At 43.3% G+C, this 21,935-nt stretch overlaps 1 protein-coding gene across 2 annotated transcripts in view; it reads left to right on the top strand.

Moving 5' to 3' along the window:
- NBAS (NBAS subunit of NRZ tethering complex) overlaps positions 1–21,935 on the top strand; it is a 655,156-nt gene that overhangs the window by 434,742 nt on the left and 198,479 nt on the right. For both annotated transcript variants that reach the window (XM_075861089.1, XM_075861091.1), the window contains 3 exons: positions 1,512–1,724; positions 2,496–2,698; positions 16,382–16,471. In XM_075861089.1, the coding sequence (XP_075717204.1) occupies positions 1,512–1,724; positions 2,496–2,698; positions 16,382–16,471 (506 nt within the window). The remainder of the gene's footprint in view (positions 1–1,511; positions 1,725–2,495; positions 2,699–16,381; positions 16,472–21,935) is intronic.

The raw sequence follows: 21,935 nt of genomic DNA on the forward strand, positions 1-21,935 counted from the left end.
GGGGATCCGTGAAAACCGATAAAAATAGGACGTGTCCTATTTTTTTCACGGGCCCGCCACACGGTCCGTCAAAACAAGGGCCGTGTGAACAGCCCTATAGAAATACATGCAGCCATTAAAAAAAAAAAAAACGTCCGTGACACGGACTATTTATATGTTCGTCTGAATAAGCCCTAAGAGAAATGTTTCTAGAAGTATCTGCGGAGTCTCCTGTGAAAAGTTTGCATTAAATTTTTACATGTAATTTCTTTTTATTTTCTTCTACATTAAATTCAGAGTAAATAAAAATGCAGCAGGCTCTTAAGCAATGGTGCCCGACCTGTGGCGCTCCAGCTATTTTGAAACTACAACTCCCAGAATTCCCTGACCGCTGCAGACCACTGCTCTAAAAGTATACTATGATTTCTGAACTTCCATTACCGCGAGTCTTGTTCGTCCTCCGTTGCCAGCGCTGGCCAATAATTTGTTTAGATCAAATAATGCTTGTTCTGTGGTAATGAATAAAGGCGAGTTGCTGAGCGTTGTGTTTTGAAGCCCGGCTTCTCTTTGAAGCTTTTTGTTCTTTGTCTCGTGTGTAAAAGTCATAACATCTATGATCTGAATCTGTCAAAACAGGCGCATTGAAGAGACGGCACGTCTGAGGCTTCTCACATGTCGGTTCTCTGTTCTAAACATTTAGCGTCTCTCACACTCATAATATTTGATTAATTCTTTTCTTTAATGGTAGTTGTTTCATGTCACAAGTTGACAAGTGTCATCAGAAGCTCTTCAAAGACTCATCGCGAGGAACAAAAGATGGTTTTAGAGCCTCCGCTCCTCATATCCAGTTTTATGAGTGTTTTTAATGGGGAAAATGGTCTGCACCTTTAACGTAATGGGCCCATTCATTTCTAAGGGGTTAGTTTCGTGTCATTTGTGTGTTTTTGTTTTGTTTTTGTGTTTTTTATTCCAATCAAAATAGGTAAAAATATACCCTGAAAAATCTTAGCATATTGCACAGTGTCACGTGATAGTCCTTGGATTGTCCGTTTTCTTCTTTATTTATTTCTCTATCATTTAATTCAATGAAAACAAGTTAAAATAGTTTGTTTTTATTAGCCGTTTTATAATTTTTGGACCTACCAGGAGAAAATTAAATAAGCCCTTTAGTGAAAAATATTTTTAATACCATACTTCTATGCTCAGATATGATAGCTTGAAGTTACAGGCCCAAAGCCTGAGACTGTACTACTGAGAAATTCTGATGACCATTTTGTTTTCTGTCGGATACAGTGTTGCCAATTAAAACCTTCTGTGTATCCAAATAATCACAACGATTATATTTTACGTTCTACCTGTGGCAAATATGTGTGTATATGTGTGAGGACATCCATGTATTTGGTTATTTAGGCCTCTAACTTCGATCAATTATATTGCTGCATAGAAGTAAGATATTAAAACACATTTTAAACGTACACTAAAAGATGTAAATTGTAGTATACCATACCCTAAATAAGTTTTGTACATTTTAGTTGGCAGTGGATGCCAGGAAGGAGATGACGAAGAAGACAGTTACAGCGGTGAAACAGTTTGTTGGGAAGCAGAAGAAGAAAACGGGAGACGTCGCTGAAACGGCACATTCTTCTGTCACATATGACATGGTATTGAGCTACCTACAACAGTCCCTTGCTCACCTAGAAACACTTGGACATGACTTTGTTGACCAATTGAGAAGTTTAGACCAGGTAAGACCCTTCCAAAAACACTTTTGGCCATGTAATTCCATCCAAGAAAGATCTTCACGTCTTGTAGAAAATCGTGACAGTGATTTCTGTTTTACCACAAATGTTTAGGCTAGTTCAGCTTTTGGGGCTGGTGATATCTCGGAATGGGCACCCCCCCCCCAGCTTAACGTTGTGACGGTATCTGTAAGATATCCTAAAAAAAAGTTTTCTATTGACCAATTCCTTTTAAATATTCCTATTTACTGCTTGACCCAAACTGCTCCTCTTCAGAACTGGTCAAGAAATGTTGATATGTCTTTGTGCACCGACCTGTAATTTTCCAGTCTACCCTCCTATCCTTCCTAGCCTTGACACTCCAAATACATGACACCCAAAGGAGCAAATGTATGAAGCCCTCTACACCAATTTTCTAAAACTAGCTATGTGCGCTAACATTTGGTGACTTTTTATTTATACGCCACCTTCTTTAAGTTTCAAAAACATAGTCAGGCCTAAAAACGGGCCCATCATATCAGCCTGATAAATTTACCATAATTTGCACCAGAAAACTAGCGTAAATTATAGCGCAAATCAACACCAGCCCCCAGCTGACATAGATTTGATTTTCTGCCGCACGAATTGCCAGAGATGCGCAGAATTTATTTAGAGGTGTGTGCCTCTTAATGAATTAGGCACATCTTACTCCAACTTTGTTTAGTTTAGGACTAGCATGTGAAACACCAGTCTTAATCATTCCCCCCCCCCAAATCACATCCAGTAATTTATTTCCAGGATCGCGTGCAGAAGTATTCACATATGTATGACCTATCAAGATCTGAGAAGGAGAAGCTGAGGAATCTGGCAGTCACAATGTGTCTAGATGGACAGTCCCTGAACACCATTCAGAAGTTGTTGCAAGTGGCGGTTGGTGATATTGACATCAGTCCAAAGGACGTTGTGCAGAACTCTACTGAGAGTGTCATCGCTAATCTGAGGTAATGACATCCGTTATTCTGTTCATACTGTAAATTTGCTTTCAGAGTTGTTAGAAAAGATTCAATTCTTTTAGTTTTTATCTAAATTTCGAAAGGTTTTGTCCCAACTGGTCCATCAGAGCAGGAGTCCGTCTTTACAGTTAGAGACTTAGAGAGGATGACATCCCACTCTAACATTCATATGCTATGGAAAACCCTTTTAAGCCTGACAATGATGTCTCACCTGTGCGTCCTCAGACAACTCAACCCCCACCAAAAAAAAAATGTAGAAGAAAGTTTTACCCTTCCCTTTTCTCCAAAAATGAAAGGATTGGGTCTATGTAATGTCAAAAACTTGTACTTCAATTTTTTAGTAATTTTCCTTTTTGCCTTTTTTTTGAACGTCCGTAATCTGAGAGGCTTGTCAGGCCTCTGCAAAGGTGACAAGTAGGTTTTAGGCAGGGACGTATCCATAGGGGCTGCAGAGGTAACAATTGTACCTGGGCCCTGGTGCCTGTTGGGGCCCAAAGACCTTTTTGTAGCCTAAGAAACCAGTATTATAAATGGTACATGGTAGGTGACGGGCCCTGTTACAGATTTTGCATTGAGTTCCAGATATTTCAGGTTACACCTCGGGTTCTAGGTGAAGATCATGGATCACAGAGAATAAAGTACTAGTGTCTTTACTGAGAGTTTAGGGTTTTACCAGCTAATTACAGTATCACTAATGAACAAACCAGTGCCTTACAACAAACTAAAATGTTGATGTACTATATAGTTAGAAGTCCGTATACACAATCATACAAGTTCTTGCATCAGTGTGTAGGAGAATCATTGCCGTTTCTACAGAATTGTCTATGACCGTTAGACTACATGAAAGTAAATTTGCATCGTCTTGAACGTTAGATTTTTATGTATTATGCAATATTTAACCCCTTAGTGACCACTAATACGCCTTTTAACGTGATTCACTACTGGGCTTTAGGCTAGGCTGACGCCTTTTCACGTCAGCCTAGTCTAAGTCCTGCACGGGTCTCCCGTGCAGGCAGGAGCCGGGGCTCTGCTGTCTGATGACAGCTGAGCTCCTGCTCCAACGCCCGCGATCGAAGTTTACTTCGATCGCGGCCGTTTAACCCGTTAAATGCCGCCGTCAATAGCGACCGCGGCATTTAACTTTGTTTACAGAGGGAGTGCGCTCCCTCTCTCACCCATCGGCGGCCCGCGAATGAAATCGCGGGTCTCCGATGGGGTGTCATGGCAGCCGGGGGACTGATAAAAGCCCCCAGGTCTGCCCTGGACATATGCCTGTTAGGACGCGCCGGAGGCACGTCCTAACAGATTGCCTGTCAGATTTACACTGACAGGCAATAATGCTCTGGTATACGAAGTATACCAGAGCATTATAGCAGCGATCGGAACATCACACAGTAAAGTCCCCTAGTGGGACTAATAAAATCAGTCATCAAAGTGAAATAAAGATTATTAATAAAAAGTACAGTAAAAAAATAAATAAAACCATTTTTTTCCATAAAAAGTGGTTTTATTTAGTAAAAGTGTAAAAAAAAAAAAAAAAGTACACATATGTGGTATCGCCGCGACCGTAATGACTCCATTAATAAAGTTAATATGTAATTTAAACCGCAAAGTGAACACCGTAAAAAAAAACGCCAAAAACTATGGCGAAATTGCAATTTTTTTCCATTGCCCCCCAAAAAAGTCATAATAAAAATGAATCAATAAGTCCCATGTACCCCAAAACAGTACCATTCAAAACTACGTCTTGTCCCGCAGAAAACAAGCCCAAAAAATCACTACATTGATGGAAAAATAAAAAAATTACGGCTCTTGGAAAGCGATGATGCAAAAACAAATAATTTTAGTTCAAAAGTGTTTTTATTGTGCAAAAGTCGTAAAACATAAAAAAACCTCTACATATGTGGTATCGCGTAATCGTACCGACCCATAGAATAAAGGTCACATGTTAATTACGTCGCACAGTGAACGGCGTCAATTTAAAAACGCATAGAACAATGGCGGAATTTCAGGTTTTTTTTATAATCCCCCCCAAAAAGGTTGTTAAAAGTTAATATAAAAATCATATGTACCCAAAAATGGTGCCATTAAAAAGCACAACTAATCCCGCAAAAAACAAGTCCTCATACAGCTATGTAGACGAAAAAATAAAACCGTTATAGCTCTTTGAATGCGACTATAGAAAAACGAATAAAATAGCTTGGTCATTAAGGCCTAAAATGGGCTGGTCACTAAGGGGTTAAAGGAGAATGCCAGTTTGTTATTTTGACATCTTAGAAAACCTTATTTGTGGTGGTGCATGACAGATTACACATTAGATGTTATCTGGCCTTAGCACACTCTCCTGACAGAGTGCCATTAAAATCAGTGATAGGTCAAAGATTCTTAGTTCCAACCAGTTCTATAGAGATGTGGCTGCTTGGATCCCCACTTAAATCAGAATCAATCGGATTAAGGAGTACCTGTCTCCATTTTGGTGCAGTGTGCCGATGCGTTACTAATGGTTTCATTTTTCTACTGTAATAAATCTTTGGGGGGGTGGGTCGGTCCTTCCATCCTCCCTATTGGCTAGTGAACTTGACATATGCCAGTCTATATGGGTCGGGAGCATTTTCATTTATCTCTTCACAGTCCAGGGCTCTTGGTAACCAGAGGAGGCAACCTTACAAATCAACCTTCTGGAATTTAGGGCCATTTTCCTGATCCCCTCTCCTTGAACCCCAATTCTCCAGTTTCATGCGGTCAGTGTCCAAACTGACAACTCCATGGCGGTCGCCTATCTAAACCATCAAGGTGGCACCAGAAGCCTGGCGGCACTGTGGGAGTCCTTTTGGATCTTCCACTGGGCATAGAATCACGTGGCAGCTCTGTCCACGGTCCACTACGTACTGGGAGTGGACAATTGGGCTGCAGATTTCCTCAATCGGAAAATCTTCCTTCAGACGTGGGGCACCACAGATGTGAATAGCTTTGCATCGTTTTTGAACCACAAGCTACAAGTTTACGTGGCCAAGGGTGCAGGATCCCAGGCCATTGCAATCGAAGTCCTGGTCATTCCCTGGGGGGTTCTCTCTACTGTATCTCTTCCATCCCCTTCTTCCCAGAGTTGTAAAGAAGATCAAATCAGAGGGCATTCCCGCAAGTACTGTTTCTATTTTTGAAGATGACACCAAGCTGTGTAGTACAGTTCAGTCTATGGAAGATGTTCATAAATTACAAGACGATTTGGATCTGGGTGTACTTGTAGATCATAGACTACGGCTTTATTCAGACGAACGAGTGTAAACTCGGACGTGAAAAACTGCAGTTTTTCCACGTCCGAGTCACACCGATGTGGGACCCGTTTTCATGGATCCCTCATAGACTTGAATCTATTGAGGGATCTGTGAAAACGGACGAAAATAGGACATGTCATGAAACTATTTTTTTCACGGGCCCTTCACTCGGTCCATTAAAACAACGGCTGTGTGAACAGCCCCATTGAAATATATACATCCGTGTTATGGCCGTTAAAACAACGTCCGTCACACTGATATTTACATTCGTCTGAATAAGCCCTTAAAAAACAGCATTCAATATTGTCATGTATCAAAAGAGGCATGGACTCGCGAGACAGGGATGTAATATTACCACTTTACAAAGCATTAGTGAGGCCTCATCTAGAATATGCAGTTCAGTTCTGGGCTCCAGTTCATAGAAAGGATGCCCTGGAGTTAGAAAAAATACAAAGAAGAACAACGAAGCTAATAAGGGGCATGGAGAATTTAAGTTATGAGGAAAGATTGAAAGAATTAAACCTATTTAGCCTTGAGAAAAGACGACTAAGGGGGGACATGATTAACTTATATAAATATATGAATGTGAGAACTGTGAATCTGTGACCCATGCTGTTTCTCCCTTCAGACATCCCGCTGAGCCATTGGATCTTAACTTGATACTCTGCGTCCTTCATGTATCGCTTTTTGAACCCTTGTGGGGAATTTTGCTGCATTACCTTTCTTTGAATGTCTCTTTTCTTGTGGCTGTAACGTCCATCAGGTGGTTTTCGAAAGTAGCTGCTTTGTCCTGCAAATCTCCTTTTCTAATTATCCATAAGGATAAAGTCGTGTTCCGTCCTTTCCCATATTTTCTCCCAAAACTGGTCTCTGCCTTCCTCAACAATGAAGAGATAGTCCTTCCTTCCTTTTGTCTCTCCCCTTCTCATCCGAGGGAGCGGTTTCTGCACTGCCTCGTTGGAGTCGTTCCGGCTCATGGATTCTCTTTTTGTTATTCTCAAATGGCTGTGGAAGAGGTTGGTGGCATCCAAGGACACCATTTCTCGTTGGACTAGATCTGTGATTACGGAAGCCTACTGGTCCACGGGTAGTCCCTCCCCTTCTGGTCACTGATCATTCCGCAAGGGCTGTTGGTGCCTCCTTGGCGGAACGGACCCAAGCTTCAGTCGCCCAGGTTTGTAAAGCTACTACCTGTGCTACTGTTCACTCATTCACAAAGTTTTACTAGATCTACTCTTTGGCCAACCTGTTCCGAGTCTGGATCGCAAGGTGCTACAGGCAGCTGTGCGTTAACTTTTCCCGTTGAATTTCATGGAGGACACAGATCCCACCCTCCTTTTTATTTATTTTTTCTTTCTAGTTCCTGAACCGTGTTGTGAAATGTTCTGGTTCCGATATTGGTTTTCTCCCGGGACCGTGGACGTGTTTGTTTTTTGTCTTCTACTGCTTTTTGTACAAACTGATTAAGCCATAGTATGTGGGACAGGAACCAAGATTCTTTCCTACTTCATGTCAGCCTCCTAGTGGCAAGGGCCTATACCTGTAGTGCTGTTTCCTCCAATAACTTATATGGGAAAAAAACCATAATTTTTCCATGTGGGGGCTTCAGTGAACTGAACAGTTGCTGCCTGGTTCCCCATGGATTACAGCTTATCGCTGAAGGTTTTAAATTATATTATTGTCGTGGGAGCTTTGTAACAGAAAGGGATTGTCCAAAATGGATCTTTACTTTTAAGTTCCCTTTAAATGTTTTATAAACTAAAACTAACCTTGTATAAACATTGCAATTTTTTTTTAGCACTGTCAACAAAGTTTCTGTGTTTTTGGACACTGCCTACACTTTGTGCAGCCTTTTAGCACAGCATGTTTGCTTTGAGGGTTTTCCAGGACACAGGAGTCTATTATAATACAGGACTCCAAATGGATATCCACAATATGAAGAGACTGAACTAATTAGCCCCTTCAGCGCCAGAGGGGAAATGATTAATCACCTTTAGGCCTCTCCAGCACGGAAGGGTTTTAGAGATAGATAATTGTTGTCGATGGAAAATAAAGAATCATCTGGGCACAAGGCGCATAAATACCCCCGCCATTCATGCGTAAAATGTGAATCTCAAACATGGCCTAAAAATTGCTTTAGGAGCTCAAGTACAGCAAATAACTTTGCTGCGCTGCCACTTGAAATAAATTAATATGAGCTCTAATTACCATAAATAAACAATGTCCCAATAGGGCACCAAATCAAATGCGTCTAGAGTTTGCACAGCAGTGTAACTGTATTGACTTTGTTAACCTCTTCCTAACCAGTCAGATGTGTAATTCATTTTCTAAGTTTGCAGTTTACAGAAGTGATTCTTAGAAGAGGATCTGCTGATATAATTCACAAATGTGTATGTAGTGATCATGGGTGCAGATATATTTTTTATTTTTTTTACTACCGGTCTGTCATTCCATAGAAAAACATCAAAGTCAGCCTCTCCCCAGCCTAAAGTATCTGATAACGGGGAACAAAGATTTACATTTACTTGCACAGAAAGATTACTAGATAGACTTTAGGTTTTGTCATTTTTCAGGTGTTTTGTCACCAGACACATTAATGGGATGTGTCTGATGAATCTTCTGGGATCCCCACGGATCGATAGAACAAAGAAGCCACAGTGCTAGGTGAAGCACAGTAGTTTGCTCGAAATTTCACAATTTACAGGGTCCAATCATTAGAGGTAATAACTTGCAGATGGATGAATATTTCTTTATATACTTGATAAGACCGATTATTAGCTCACCACCTGCTCTGATGAGATCTGGTGGCATCAAGTGCCCAAACCAATCAGAAGGGGGCCTGCAGATGATCGGTGCAGATTTATGTTTTTGGGCTGACATATTGGTCTATCCCTTCCTGGAGATTCTCTTCATAAACTTGAAATTTAAAGTCTTTATCATTTCCGTTTTCTGTGGATTAGAGGCGGACTGTAGTGTCCGCTAATCAGATTACTGACAAGTCCAGATAAGTTCCTGCCACAATGGTGACCATACACTCTAAATAACTGTTCGTCCGGGAGCTAATTCCTCCTGACCCCCTTATACGTGCACGCTCGGTTCGGCCAAGCGTGCATGAGTTTTCAGAGGGGAATTAGCAGCTGCCAGACTTCCCTGGCAGCGACTTATCTCGCATGAGAACATAGGAACGGGCATGTTGAAATTCATGCCGAATCCTCTTTTTCACCGACTTCTGCGAATGAACGTCAGCAGAGCATCTAATACAGATTAGATGGTCGGCCGACGTAAGTCTAATGTGTATGGCCACCTTAAGGGTATTGCTTCTTTAAACAAGCCCTATAATATGACCCTTGGCAAACAGCTTTTGAGGTGGGTGGATACAGCTGGCTGTATATTTCACCCTGTAGGGGCCCATGCAGAGGAGATGTAGTATTACATGGTAACCAAATATCTTCCTTCTAGACAGATAGATACTTCCAGGAGTTATATTAACAAAGTAAAAATAATGATCCAAATAAACTCCACTGTAGAAAATGCAATTTGTATCACGTGCCATTGCATAATGTGTTTATTTTTCTACTTGCTGGTCTCACATGGTATAGACTTTCTTTTTGGGTGACCAACGTATAAGTACATAAGTATTCACCCCCTGGAGGTAAATACTTTGTGGTGCCACTGTTTGCTGCCGTTACAGATACAAGTCTCTTGGGGTATGTCTCTATTAGCTGAGCACATCTCGACATTCTTCCAGGCAAAACTGTTCCAACCCCTTCAAGTAAGATGGGTTGCGTTGGTGTACGGCAATCTTTGAGGACTGACTGGGCCATTAAGACATAATTTTTTTTTTTCCTTAAACCCCTCCAGTGTAGATTTAGCAGTGTGTTTAGGGTCATTGTCCTGCTGGAAGGTGAATCTCCGTACCAGTCTCAAATCTCTGGCAAACTAAAACAGGTTTTCCCTCAAGAATTGCCTGTATTTACTACCATCCATCTTTCCTTCAATCCTGACCAGTTTTCCAGTCTTTGCCGATAACAATGTATCCACGCAGTATGATGCTGCCACCACCATGCCTCACTTTGGGAATGGCGTTCTTGGGGTAATGGGAAGTGTTGGGTATGCGAATGTTTCCCATGATGGTAAAAAAAGTTCCTTTTTGTTTTCACCCGACCGGAGAACCTTTTTCCATGTGTTTGGGGAGTCTGCCACATGCTGTTTGGCGAACTTGAAACTTGTTTTCTTATATTTTTCTTTAACCCCTTCCCGTTGCTCCACCCACGATTTATGTCGGGAAAAGGTATTTAAATATGGCGCCAGCTCAGAAGTAGAGCGGAAAATTTCTGATCGCAAGCATTTAATCACCTCAGATGCAGGTGTCAGATGTGAGCACCGACATCTGAGGGGTTTTTACTGCCCCTTCCACTTCGGGGCCGGTCACCCGCTCCCGCGCAGCGAGATCGCAGGGGTCGGTATATTCCTCCAGCAGCTGGGAGCCTTGTGAACTCCCAGGCCTGCTATAGGAAGATTGCTGTTGAGACCTTCCTGTGGCAGGTCTCAATAGCAATTAACTGATTTTGCCATAGACTGCAATATTGTTTATTATGGTCGTGTTCTGCGGTCCAGGCTCATAGAAAATAATGGACGCAGCCATGTGCGTGGCCCGTGATTTGCGGGCGGCTCGCGGGTGACACTCTGCTCCTGTCCGACCCGAAAATCACTGCCGTGCACATGGATACGGTTGTGTGCATAAGGCCTAAGCGGCACATCGCTTACCTGAGCGCTTGTGCCGCTTTGTTTAAGCAATTGGTGACGGTCCCACGTGTCTATATATGTGGTTAATTTTTGGTTTGTGTAGGTCAGGTGACTGGTCTGGTCCACTCCCTGGCTGTCACAGACCCTAGTCAGAACGCCTCTGCATGATCTCCTGGCTCTTCCTAAATCTGATCGATTCTGCAGGTGTCCAACATACAGGGCGCCTATCCGCAGCGATCAGCTGTTCTGCGGCGCCCCCCTCCTTCCCTACCACCTAGTTGCGCCCGGGTCACATGCCCTGCCTGGCCCCCCCCCTATCTACTCCCCTTAGTTGGGGTCTGACCTCTGGAAGCCCCACAGATTCTAAATGATCCTGGACTATAGCGCTTCTGGCCACCCTCTGTGCAGGGAACTGCAGCACGGTCCAATTCAAGTACAGGAAAAACTTTGAAAGGGACTCCGCACTAATACAACGCTGCAGTCCCTTCATTACCAGAATTGGTGAGATTCCCAGAGGTCGGACCTCCACCGATCAAAAAGTGATGGCATATCTTTCGACATGCCATAACTTTAAAAACCCCTATAAGTGCTATTCTCTAAGATATATAGGAGAAGGTTCAGCAAAGGGTCGATGTGTATCTGTTTCCTAGAATAAGATGCATCATTTCATGTTGGATGAACCTGCCTGCCGCTATCAGTCCAGCAGATGTTATTGATGCCTTGTAATAAAGCCCCCCCCATATTTTCACTTTCGACAAAGTCTATAGACAATTGGTACTGTAGCGCTGCCCGCCAAGTCTGTACCCCTGTTCGGCATCCATGAATCCCTCTTCCTGCTCGCTCATCGTCTGGCTGAATCCCTCTACCAGTTCTGACATTGTTTGAGGTTCCAGCACCTAATCTGTCCCATGCTTACTTCTTATGCATCTGGCATGAGGCCAAGGAGTCTTTTATCAAAGTTGTAGCCCGGTTCAAGAAAAATGCAGTCGAGGCTCAGAAGTCCCTCAGTTTCTCCCTGGAGATAAGGTTTGACTGTCTTTCAAGCTCATTATTTTGCGGACTCCCTGTTTTAACCCTTTCCGCCAGTCATTTTTCGGATTTTCGTTTTCATTTTTTTCTCCTCACCTTACAAAAGTCATAACTTTTTTATTTTTCCGTCAATATCGTCGTATGCGGGCTTGTTTTTTGAAGGACGAGTTGTAGTTTTTCATCGCACCATTTATTGTAGCATATAATATATTGGGAAACTGGAAAAAAATCTTTGTTGGGTGGAATAGGAAAATAATAGCGATTCCTCAATCTTTTGAGTAGTTTCCTTTTTACTGTATGGTAAAAATGGCATGTTAACTCTATTCTACCGGTCAATACGATTGCAGCGATACCAAATTTTATATAGTTATTTTTTGTGTTTTACTACTTTTACAAGGAAGAAACTAATTGTTAAAAATAAAATTTGTGTTTTGTCGCCACATTTTGAGAGCCAGAACTTTTTTATTTTTCCGTCGATTGAGCGGTTTGAGGGCTTATTTTTTGCGGGGCGAGTTGTAGTTTCTATTGCTACCATTTAAGGCTACAGTAGAATTTTTGATCACTTTTTATTTTTTTGTGGGATGTGAAGTGATCGAAAAACAGCGATTGTGGAGTTTTCATTTTAATTTTTTTACGGTGTTCACCATGCGGGTTAAATAATGCTACTGTATATTGTAATCGTTTGGACTTTTACGGATGCGGCGATACCAATTTTGTTTATTTTATTATTTTTTACGTTACTTTAGATTTTTTTAACTTTTTAATGGTTTGTTTTTTTACACTAATAAAAACTTCATTAAACATTTTTTTACACATTTTATTAGCCCCCCCTAGAGAACTTGAACCAGTGGTCATAAGGTGGCTGGTACAATACACTGCAATACTAAAGTATTGCAGTGTATAGTCATTTTTACAGGCTTCTGTTAAGCCCTGTCAGTGGCGGGGCTTAATAGGAGAGGAAGAAAGGCAGTCCTGGGAGCCTTCACTAGGCCCCTGGGCTGTCATGACAACTATAGGCACCCGGCGATCGCGTCGTGGGGGGGCCCAATGAGCTGTTAGAGCGGTGCACCCCCTCTTCCTAACGTCTTAGATGCTGTGATCGTGATTGATCGCAGCATTTAAGGGGTTAAACGGCCAGGAACAGCGCGATCACTGTTCCTGGCCGTTAGTCCTGAGTGTCAGCTGTAATACACAGCTGACAACCGCTGCATACGGAGCGGGCTCAGAGGGTGAGCCCGCTCCAAACATCACACCCTGCACCACAACGTGCTATTACGTGGTGCGGGAACAGGTTAACTTTGCTCCTCGCTTCTTGTGTCCGTTTGTTATTTTGAGACAAATCTATCCTGTGTCTTACAAACTTCAGTCTTTCAAAATCCACAATTCTTTTCACATCTCTCTCCACGACCTGCTGGTTCTCTCAGAAGACTCCTGCTTGTAACTCCTACCTTTTGCCCAGATACGGAGTATGAGGTCAATAGGATTTTAGATGCCAAGAGGATGAGAGGAAGATTACTGTACCTTGTAGACTGGAAGAATTTTAGGAAATGTTATTGGTTATTCCTCAACAAGCCTAAAAATAGGGAGCCAAACGGGGGGAGATGGGGGTACTGTAGCGCTTCCTGATTCTCGCCGAGTCTGTACTTTCATTCTGCGTCCATGCCACCCTCTTCCTGCTCACTCTGCGCCGCTATAGCCACCGATACTCCACTGGCACACGCGCATGCTGGCCCTTTTGTTCTTAAAGGGCCAGCGCGTGCCAAAAGAATTTTCTTCCAGGCACCCGAAGTATAAAGGACCTCCTCTCCCGTGCCTGCCACCTTCCTAGACCACCATGTTAACCGTAACGAACCTCTGCAGCCTGCCCTGATCTTTAGCTCTTCTGATCACTCCGCATCGGTTACGTCAGCCGTCATCAAGGGAGACTATTCTGGGGATAGCGACATGGGGTTCCCCTGCAGCGAAGTCCACATCTCAGTACACGGGATAAAGGGTGAAGACCATGGTTTCCCTTAGACTCCTCTCCCCAGAGCAGCCACAAGTCAAAACCTTCAGTGACGAGGTGGGTTCACACCGCCCCCTGCTGGCCCAGTTACAGCCCATTCCTCAGGCTCTGTAACAGGTACACTTTAAGAGTAAACAAGAATTTCCTCCACTGTACACACACATGAAATGTGTGATCCAGATTTCTTGTTCATTATGCATTGGAAGCTGTTACATTGTAGCTAAATTATTCATCGCTCTTTCACATGGAAATTAGCCCTTGAAACATTCTCTGTTTTGTAACATTCCCCGGGCTGATTTCCGCAGCAGAAATATATAGTACGAGGAAATTTTCACTTCAGAATATTGATGACAGCCATTAACGCAAACACTTCAGTGTGTGTCAGTCACTGCCGCTGAAACTGCAGTCATGGATTGTCTGGCCTGGCGGAGAGAAAACACATTTAAACACGTTTTCTCTCTATAGATATATCTGTGTAAAGACAGACGTTCAGGATAACAAGCAGTGCATCGACCTTCGTATGGGGAAGGCATCGTTTTTATTTGTATGGTAGTAATGCGACTTCACACCAATAAATATAATGATATCTTGTGTCGCGTTTCGGCTGGGTTCACACGCCGTGATGAAATGCGTTTTTTGCTACGAACTGCAACAAAATTGTGCTGTAGCAGTTTTCCGAAAAGCACTACAAAAACTGATTTTCAGTGCAGTGTGTGAACCCAGCCTGACACCTAGAAGCAACAAATCACCTGTAAAGAGAAGTCCTTCAGACGCCCCATTCCTGTGATGTTTATTATTTCTGTTAAGTCATTCCTCATTTATCGGTTTCAAGAAAGCTGGGTGACAACTATATGGCTGCCATTACAGCCTCTCTTAGGACTTTCCGAACTCCTGATCGGCAAATGATGCATTGTTGCAGAACTAGGCAAATGTGCCCCTAAGGACACTGGTGACATCCCCAATAATAATGGCTGCCATTAGCAGTTGTCACAGAGAACAGAATCTCATAATTAAAGGTTTATTCCAATTTTCTAATGTTATGACATATTGCTAGGTTATGCCATAATATTATGATGGGTGGGGATGTAACCTCCGCAACCCCCGCAGGTAGCCAGGACCGTCTCTGTGCAGGGAAAACTGGGGAAAAGCTGCAGCAATTGCCTAGCATTGAAGCCCCTTCATTCTGAGGATCAGTGGTGGTCTTGGTAGTCAACCCCCACCAATCAAGAAGCGATGACACATTCCAACGATGTGCCACCACTTACTAACATGAGAATACCCCTTTAAAGGAGTTGTGCTCAGGATAGGCCATCAATATCTGATCGGTGAGGGTCCGACTCCTAGCAACCCTACCGATCAGTTGTTGTGAAGGGGCCGCGGCGTTTGTACGAGCGTTGCTACCCCTTTCACTACTGTCGCTGCTCATACTGTCAATCGCCGACACACTTGTAGCTGCGGTTTACAGTATTAATGCCTTCTGCTGGAACGCTATGCGTCCATGGGATATTCTTTCAATTGATTTTCCCTGTAGCATTAAAATGTAGGATTACATAACACTCATTAAGTTGAATGGTCCTTCCATGTATTGCATGGATCATTCAGGTCCTCCAGAGCAGGGTCGCTTCATGATTTTCATTGGCCTAAGTAGAACGCCCCCTTTAATAATCAGACTATTTAAAACAGCCCGATGACACCTGAGCAGGACCTGCAGGCATGAATTTGATTCGATTATGGAGGAGTCACACATGTATAGACGGACTATATTAAATATGACGATGGCAGGAAGCAAATCCATTAAAAATTCATGACTAAAAGCCTTCGAATACAGAGACGCAGTCGCATGTAATAGATTAGATGTGGCTCAAACAGAAAATACAGTAAAGTTAAGCACAGAGTGGGTTAAAGGAAACCGGTCACGTTGAACTTGCTATCCGATCTCTCAGCAGCACGTTATATAGAACAGGCGCTGAACAGATTGATATAGTTCTGTTCTAAAGGATTCGGGATTAAATCCCTGCTACCTGTGGGTTTAAGAGTCCAGTGGGAAATCTCAACCATTGATTGACCGCCTACAGGAATAGCTGCAAATCAGTGAGTAGGACCGCCCACTGGACTCTTAAGGGAGCTGGGATTTAATTCAATAAGTTGCAAATTATCCTGAATTGTTTTGGTATAGAACTATATATCAATCTTCTCAACTCTTCCTGCTGAAAAATCCGCCACTAAACTATTCCTTCCGACGGCAGGAAGATTCCTCCTCCTTATTGACAGCAATGGGAAGTTCGGGCGGAATCCACCCGAAGATTGAGCAGGACGCTACTTTTTCCCGCTAGCTGAAATAATCAGCAAGCTGGCAAATGAAGCGTCCGACTCCCATTGAAATGAATGGGTTGCGGATACTCCCGCAAAATTCCTCCATGTAAGCATACCCTAACCCTGCATTACTATTAGAGCATTGGAGCATTTAGGTTGCATCCTAGTTTTATTCACTGCAATAACAGTTCAACCCCAAAAATGGGAGTCCTATTTGGGGGTCGGGTAAAAAAAAAAAACTTTGTGCCCGTGGTACCTTGGTGTTAGTCTTAAAGGAATGACACATTCTTAATTCTTTTTCAGTGGGAATGGCTTGGATTCTGGTACAATTGAAGAGCCTTTACAAGTTTTGGAGGCTATTGTGCGAGAAGTGCACCTGAGTACTGAGAGGGGGTGAGTACACAGCTTAATGGTTTGTTTTGTTTTTATTTTTTTGTAAAACCTTAATAAAAAGTGTGAATGAAGCAAATGATGATCCAACAAACTTCTTGCCCTGGGATTGGAAGGCAGAAATTCTAAATGTGTCAAAATGCACGACATAACTCAGAGATTACGGTCAGTACACATGTAGGGTCACAATACACAATGGGGGCAATTTACTAAGGTTGACGTTTCATACGCCAGTCTCCTGCTAAAGAAAGTTGGAGTAAGATGCATCTAATTTATCAGGAGTCGCGCGCCTCTTAATAAATTAGGCGCATCTCTGGCTGTCCGTGTGACAGAAAATGAGCGCTTTGAGCCGGAATAGATTTGTGATCTAACGGACAGAAATTATAGTAAATTTATTGGACGAGGGAGGAGCAGCAGGACTGGGCTGTGGCATCTTTGGATGCGGCAAAGGCATTTGACTCGGTAGAATGGCCTTATTTGCTGGCAGTGCTGCGAAGATTTGGGTTTGGGGATGGATTCATTAATTGGGTCTCCTTGTTATATAAATCTCCACGAGCGCAGGTGTTGGTGAATGGGGTCCTGTCCCCTTCCTTTGGCCTCCATAGGGGCACGAGGCAGGGGTGCCCACTTTCGCCACTTCTTTTCGCATTGGCCATTGAACCACTGGCTCTTAACATCAGGAGGGATCCCGCATATATGGGAATTAGAATAGGGGACAGAGAGGACCGGATAGGATTATATGCGGATGACATGGCGTTGTTTATGGCGAACCCCAATGCCACCCTTCCTAGGGCCATATCCCTCATTAACGTTTTTGGAAGGTATTCCGGGTTACTAATTAATTGGTCCAAATCGTATTTGATGCCTTTGAGGCAGGATAACTGTGGATGGGGCACCCAGTTCTGCGGACTGTCAGTAAGACCAGAGTTCAAATACTTGGGGATTAACATTGCTAGGGATAGCTCTAGATCGTACGGGTTAAATGTAGCGCCCTTGGTCGCGTACCTAAGGGATAAAATACAGGTGTGGAAAGGTCTGCCTTTGTCAGTGGCAGGACGCGTGAATCTATTAAAGATGATAGTACTGCCGAAGTTTTTGTATGTGTTGGAGCATATGGATGTGTTGGTGCCTAAAAGATTCTTTAAAATAATAAACTCGCTGTTCGCGCCGTTTGTATGGGGGGGGGGAAGATCTAAACTCAAGCTGTCGATTCTACAGAGATCTAAAGATGAGGCCGGGGCTGCGTTACCGGATGTTTTTCTATATTACTTGGCGGGTCAGCTCAGGTACTTGACTTCTTGGGTCTCCCCCCCCCCCCCGTAACGACTAATGCTGAGTGTCATCTAGCCAGGGTGTTGGGCTTGAAAACCCTGTGGCCGATATTGGAGCCGCATGATTTTAGACACCGCTCCCTGTTACCCTTGCATAAGTTGGCCAGACGAGTCTGGCAACAGACTAAAGAGCTACTGGGGGTTGTGGGGGTGGTGGCGGTGGCGGAGAGTCCGCTGTGGGAGAATCCGAGTTTTTCCCATTTGCACGGGATGGTGGGGAAACGTTACTGGTCCTCTAGAGGGGTAGCTGCTCTATCACAATTGCTAACGGAAGACGGGTTGGTCATGACAGTGAGTGAGATTCGGGCAGCATTCAATATACCACCGGGGGATGAATTATATTGCATACAACTCCATCATGCTCTATTAGCACAATTTCCACTGAACTCCGTGACGTACTCTAGCTGTGATTTGGTGGTGAGGTTGAACACGCCGTCTACACGTGGAGCCGTTTCTCAAATTTATTCTTTGTTACTGGAGGCTAAAATGCGAGTGGAGCCCCTTGTGGCTGAGGATAAGTGGCGTGCACTAATTCCACAACTCACAGCGGAGGAATGGAGGGAGGCTCAGGGCTCACATTTGCTGGTTTCACCAGCGGCAAACAATAAATTAGTGCAACTGTTCAATATCCACCAATGTTATTTGACGCCCATAAGATTACATCGTATGGGAAGAATGGCGTCCTCACAATGTCATAGGTGTGGAGAGATGCGGGCTGATTTTATTCACCTAATATGGGGTTGTCACTGCATTCTTAGCTTTTGGGAGGAGGTGGTTGCATTACTGACAGCGATATTGGGGAGGACGATACCTTGTAGGCCGGAGGTGTGTCTGCTGGGACTGCTCAATGAGGAACAATGGTCGATATATGAGAGGACTTTCCTCAGAGAAACACTATTCATGGCAAGGAAGGCGGTGGCCATGAGATGGATGGCGGATAGGGCCCCGACAGTAGCGCAATGGCGTAAATTAGTCAATGACATACTTCCATTTGAGAAAATAGTGTATAAACACCTGGGGAAACTGGCTAAATTTGATCTGGAATGGTTGGTGCTCATCGAACCTCACTCACTGTACAGTCCAAGGGCTATCAGCTGCTCTGATTCAAGCTGGGGGCGGGAGCGGGTAAAGAGGGCGGGAGGAGGACACTTCCAGGTGCTTCGTTTTATGTCATACGAGGATGGGTGCGTTAGTGCAGAATATCGAACTGGGGGCATATTCATACTATAGTGATGTACAGGATTAAAAGTTTTGATAGAATGATTTGATCAATCTGTATTATGTATATGTGGTCTGCGAACCACGGTCTAACATCATGGGTACCTGCGAGTATTCCTTCTGTATGTATTGATTCTTCTGACATATGTAATATTGAGTGTATAATGTTATCCTGATGTATGTGATGGTTTGACTCTGACAGTTACTTTTAATAAAAAGAGTTTAAAAAAAAATTATTTATTGGACGATGGTAGGCGCCCTCTCCAGCTAAGCCACCCCAACTAAAAGTGGGTGGGGCTTATTATAGTTATATGTGCTGACCTATGCGTGTGCTCTGTGTCACCTTATTGGATGCTTCCTGTTGCTCAGAAGCTTATTTTTGGATGCATTCTTTTGCTCATCTGCATTCTCTGTGTGTGTAATACTACTACTGGTGACATATGCATATTTTGTTATGTGACTATATGCTAATATACTTTGTAATTGGAAAATATTTCCAATAAAAGTCAGATTAAGTTTAAAAAAAAAAATAAAAAATGGGGGGGAAGGGTCCACCGTGGCACGATAAATTAGAAAAAAATAGACAAGTTGCAAAATTGTAGCACAAAGGCAAGGCTTCATACAGTGTCCTTAGTATTTACAGTCACATATAGGGCAGGTGTTAAATATACACTAACTTTTCAAACAATTTATGCTAAGCTAATAGTATATCTGTTCAAGATCAACTTTGTAATCTACTATTTCAAATTTAGTTGTTTTGTCGATGAAAATTCTGTATGAAGTTACTACCACTAGGCGTCTCTCTTCCTGTAATCCACTGCCCACTTCCTATTGTCAAGCAAAGTCCTTCCCTAGTTACAGAGCAGAGTTGACAGCTGCAATAAGGTGGTGGGGGGGTCACTTCACTTCCTATAGATACAGGTCTATGGAGAGGGAAGGGGGAGCAGAGAGGGAGCGAGTAAGTCAGCAACACACTCTGCATGTAATTCTATGGAGAGGGCGGGTGAGGAAGCAGGAGCAGAGTGAGAAAGTCACAGGCTGCTGGAAAGATTTCTATGTCACCCCAATGCTGCATTCTCAGCTACACTGCTCATTACAGCTGTATAATCTCCTCCATGCTGCTTCTGCTTCCAAATATGTGATGGAGTAGAATCCTGCTCTCCTATGTGTGCAGTGTATAGTAGACATAATAGCAGTATCATACCCTCTAGCTCAGAGAAAACTGAGAATTAGAGAGCCTACAGAGGAGGAACTGCGGAAATTTTTTGGGATACAAGACATACAATGGCCAGAACTAGTGTTATTCTTCATGTATACACAATGGACCGCTTGTTCTGAAAAGTCACCTGAAAAGTTTGCTTTAAATTCTGGCTTCTGTTATTGGCCGCATCTCTGCTGTCGTATAGGCAGCAATATGAGTGAGAGTTCCGTGGTATAGTACCAGCCTGCTTTGTTTTTGGTCATTCTGCATATGAAACCATGGGGAGTGCAAGCTACAGTGCCCTATTGTGTCTCAGCTCTTCTCTCACCCCGCCTGTTCCAGATAGATATGAGATGATCCTTTGACTAAAACAGAATGTGATTTTGCAATGTACATCCCACCACCCCACATCCTCACCATCAAGCTCTAGCCATACTTAACACTCCAATTGGACTTGAGTCTATATAAACCAAGTTCAGTTTCAGTGGATCTATCAGGTGTCGTATATGGGGGCAGCATATGGTAGATGTGAGATATATATTACTTCTTGATTTGATTCAGTATTTATGCTGCTAGTACACATAGAGAGAGCCCGTGAGTCCTGATTGACAGTTCTTGCTGTATGAGTTTGTATGCACAGAGTGCTGTCAATCATTGTGTGTGGGCGGGGGATGCAAGACTCACAGGCTTTCTCTCTGAGTCCTGACAGCAGTTACACAGCTTTTGACATGAAAATACAGAATAAAATCATAGGCTCTATATATCCCCGAGCATCTCCCCCTCTATCTTATGTCCTCAGATCTGACATACCTGACAGATCCGGTTTAAGTAAGAAATAAAGTGCCAGACTTTTGTTTGAATTTATTGCAGCCCCTTCAAGTTTTTCAGTTCGACAGTGTGACACTTGGTCTAAAAAAGTTTCTACACCCTAGTGTATGGCTGGGAAAATATTCGGAAAAAAATGGAAACTAAATGCAGCGCAGATAACCAACTTCATCCTTCGCATTTTCGTTTTTTTTCCAGTTTCAACTGTATCTGCGTCCTCAGGATGCAGATATAGATGAATCCTATAGTAGAGGTGGGGAACGTCCGTTCCCTGCTCTACTATTTTCTGTTTAACGCTGGCCGCTCACGTCTCAGCGCAGACAGGCGATATGATGTCTGTGTTGAGCTGTGAGCGGCTCAACACAAACGCATTGACTCCACTGGACTTCTGCCATACACTGGCATTTGAGGGAGCTTATTGGTCCACGGTCTCCTCAATGCCTGCCCCATTTACGTCTTGTTTAGCCTCAATGCCCGGCCCAATGGTATATACACAGATGATGGTGGTTATATACAGCGATGATCGTTGTCCCTGTATATTGCCCCCATCATACCTGTATGTAACCCCAATAATTCCTGTATATTACTCCCATCAACCCTGTATACAGGCATGATTGGGGTTATATACAGGAATGATGAAGGTAATATGCAGAGATTTTAAGGGTAATATACAGGGACCCCCTTGATCCCTGTATATACCAGCCTGCCATCATCCCTGTTTATAAGCCCCATCATACCTTTATATAACCCATTATTCCTGTATATACCAGTCATCCATTATCCCTGTATATAACTCCATCATCCGTGTATATACCATTGGGGCGGGCAGTGTTCACTCGCCGTGGCATTGAGGCTAATCAATGGGGTGGGCATTAAGGACATCTAGGAAGCC

Source organism: Rhinoderma darwinii, chromosome 4, assembly GCF_050947455.1.
Source record: "Rhinoderma darwinii isolate aRhiDar2 chromosome 4, aRhiDar2.hap1, whole genome shotgun sequence".
NCBI lineage: Eukaryota > Metazoa > Chordata > Amphibia > Anura > Rhinodermatidae > Rhinoderma > Rhinoderma darwinii.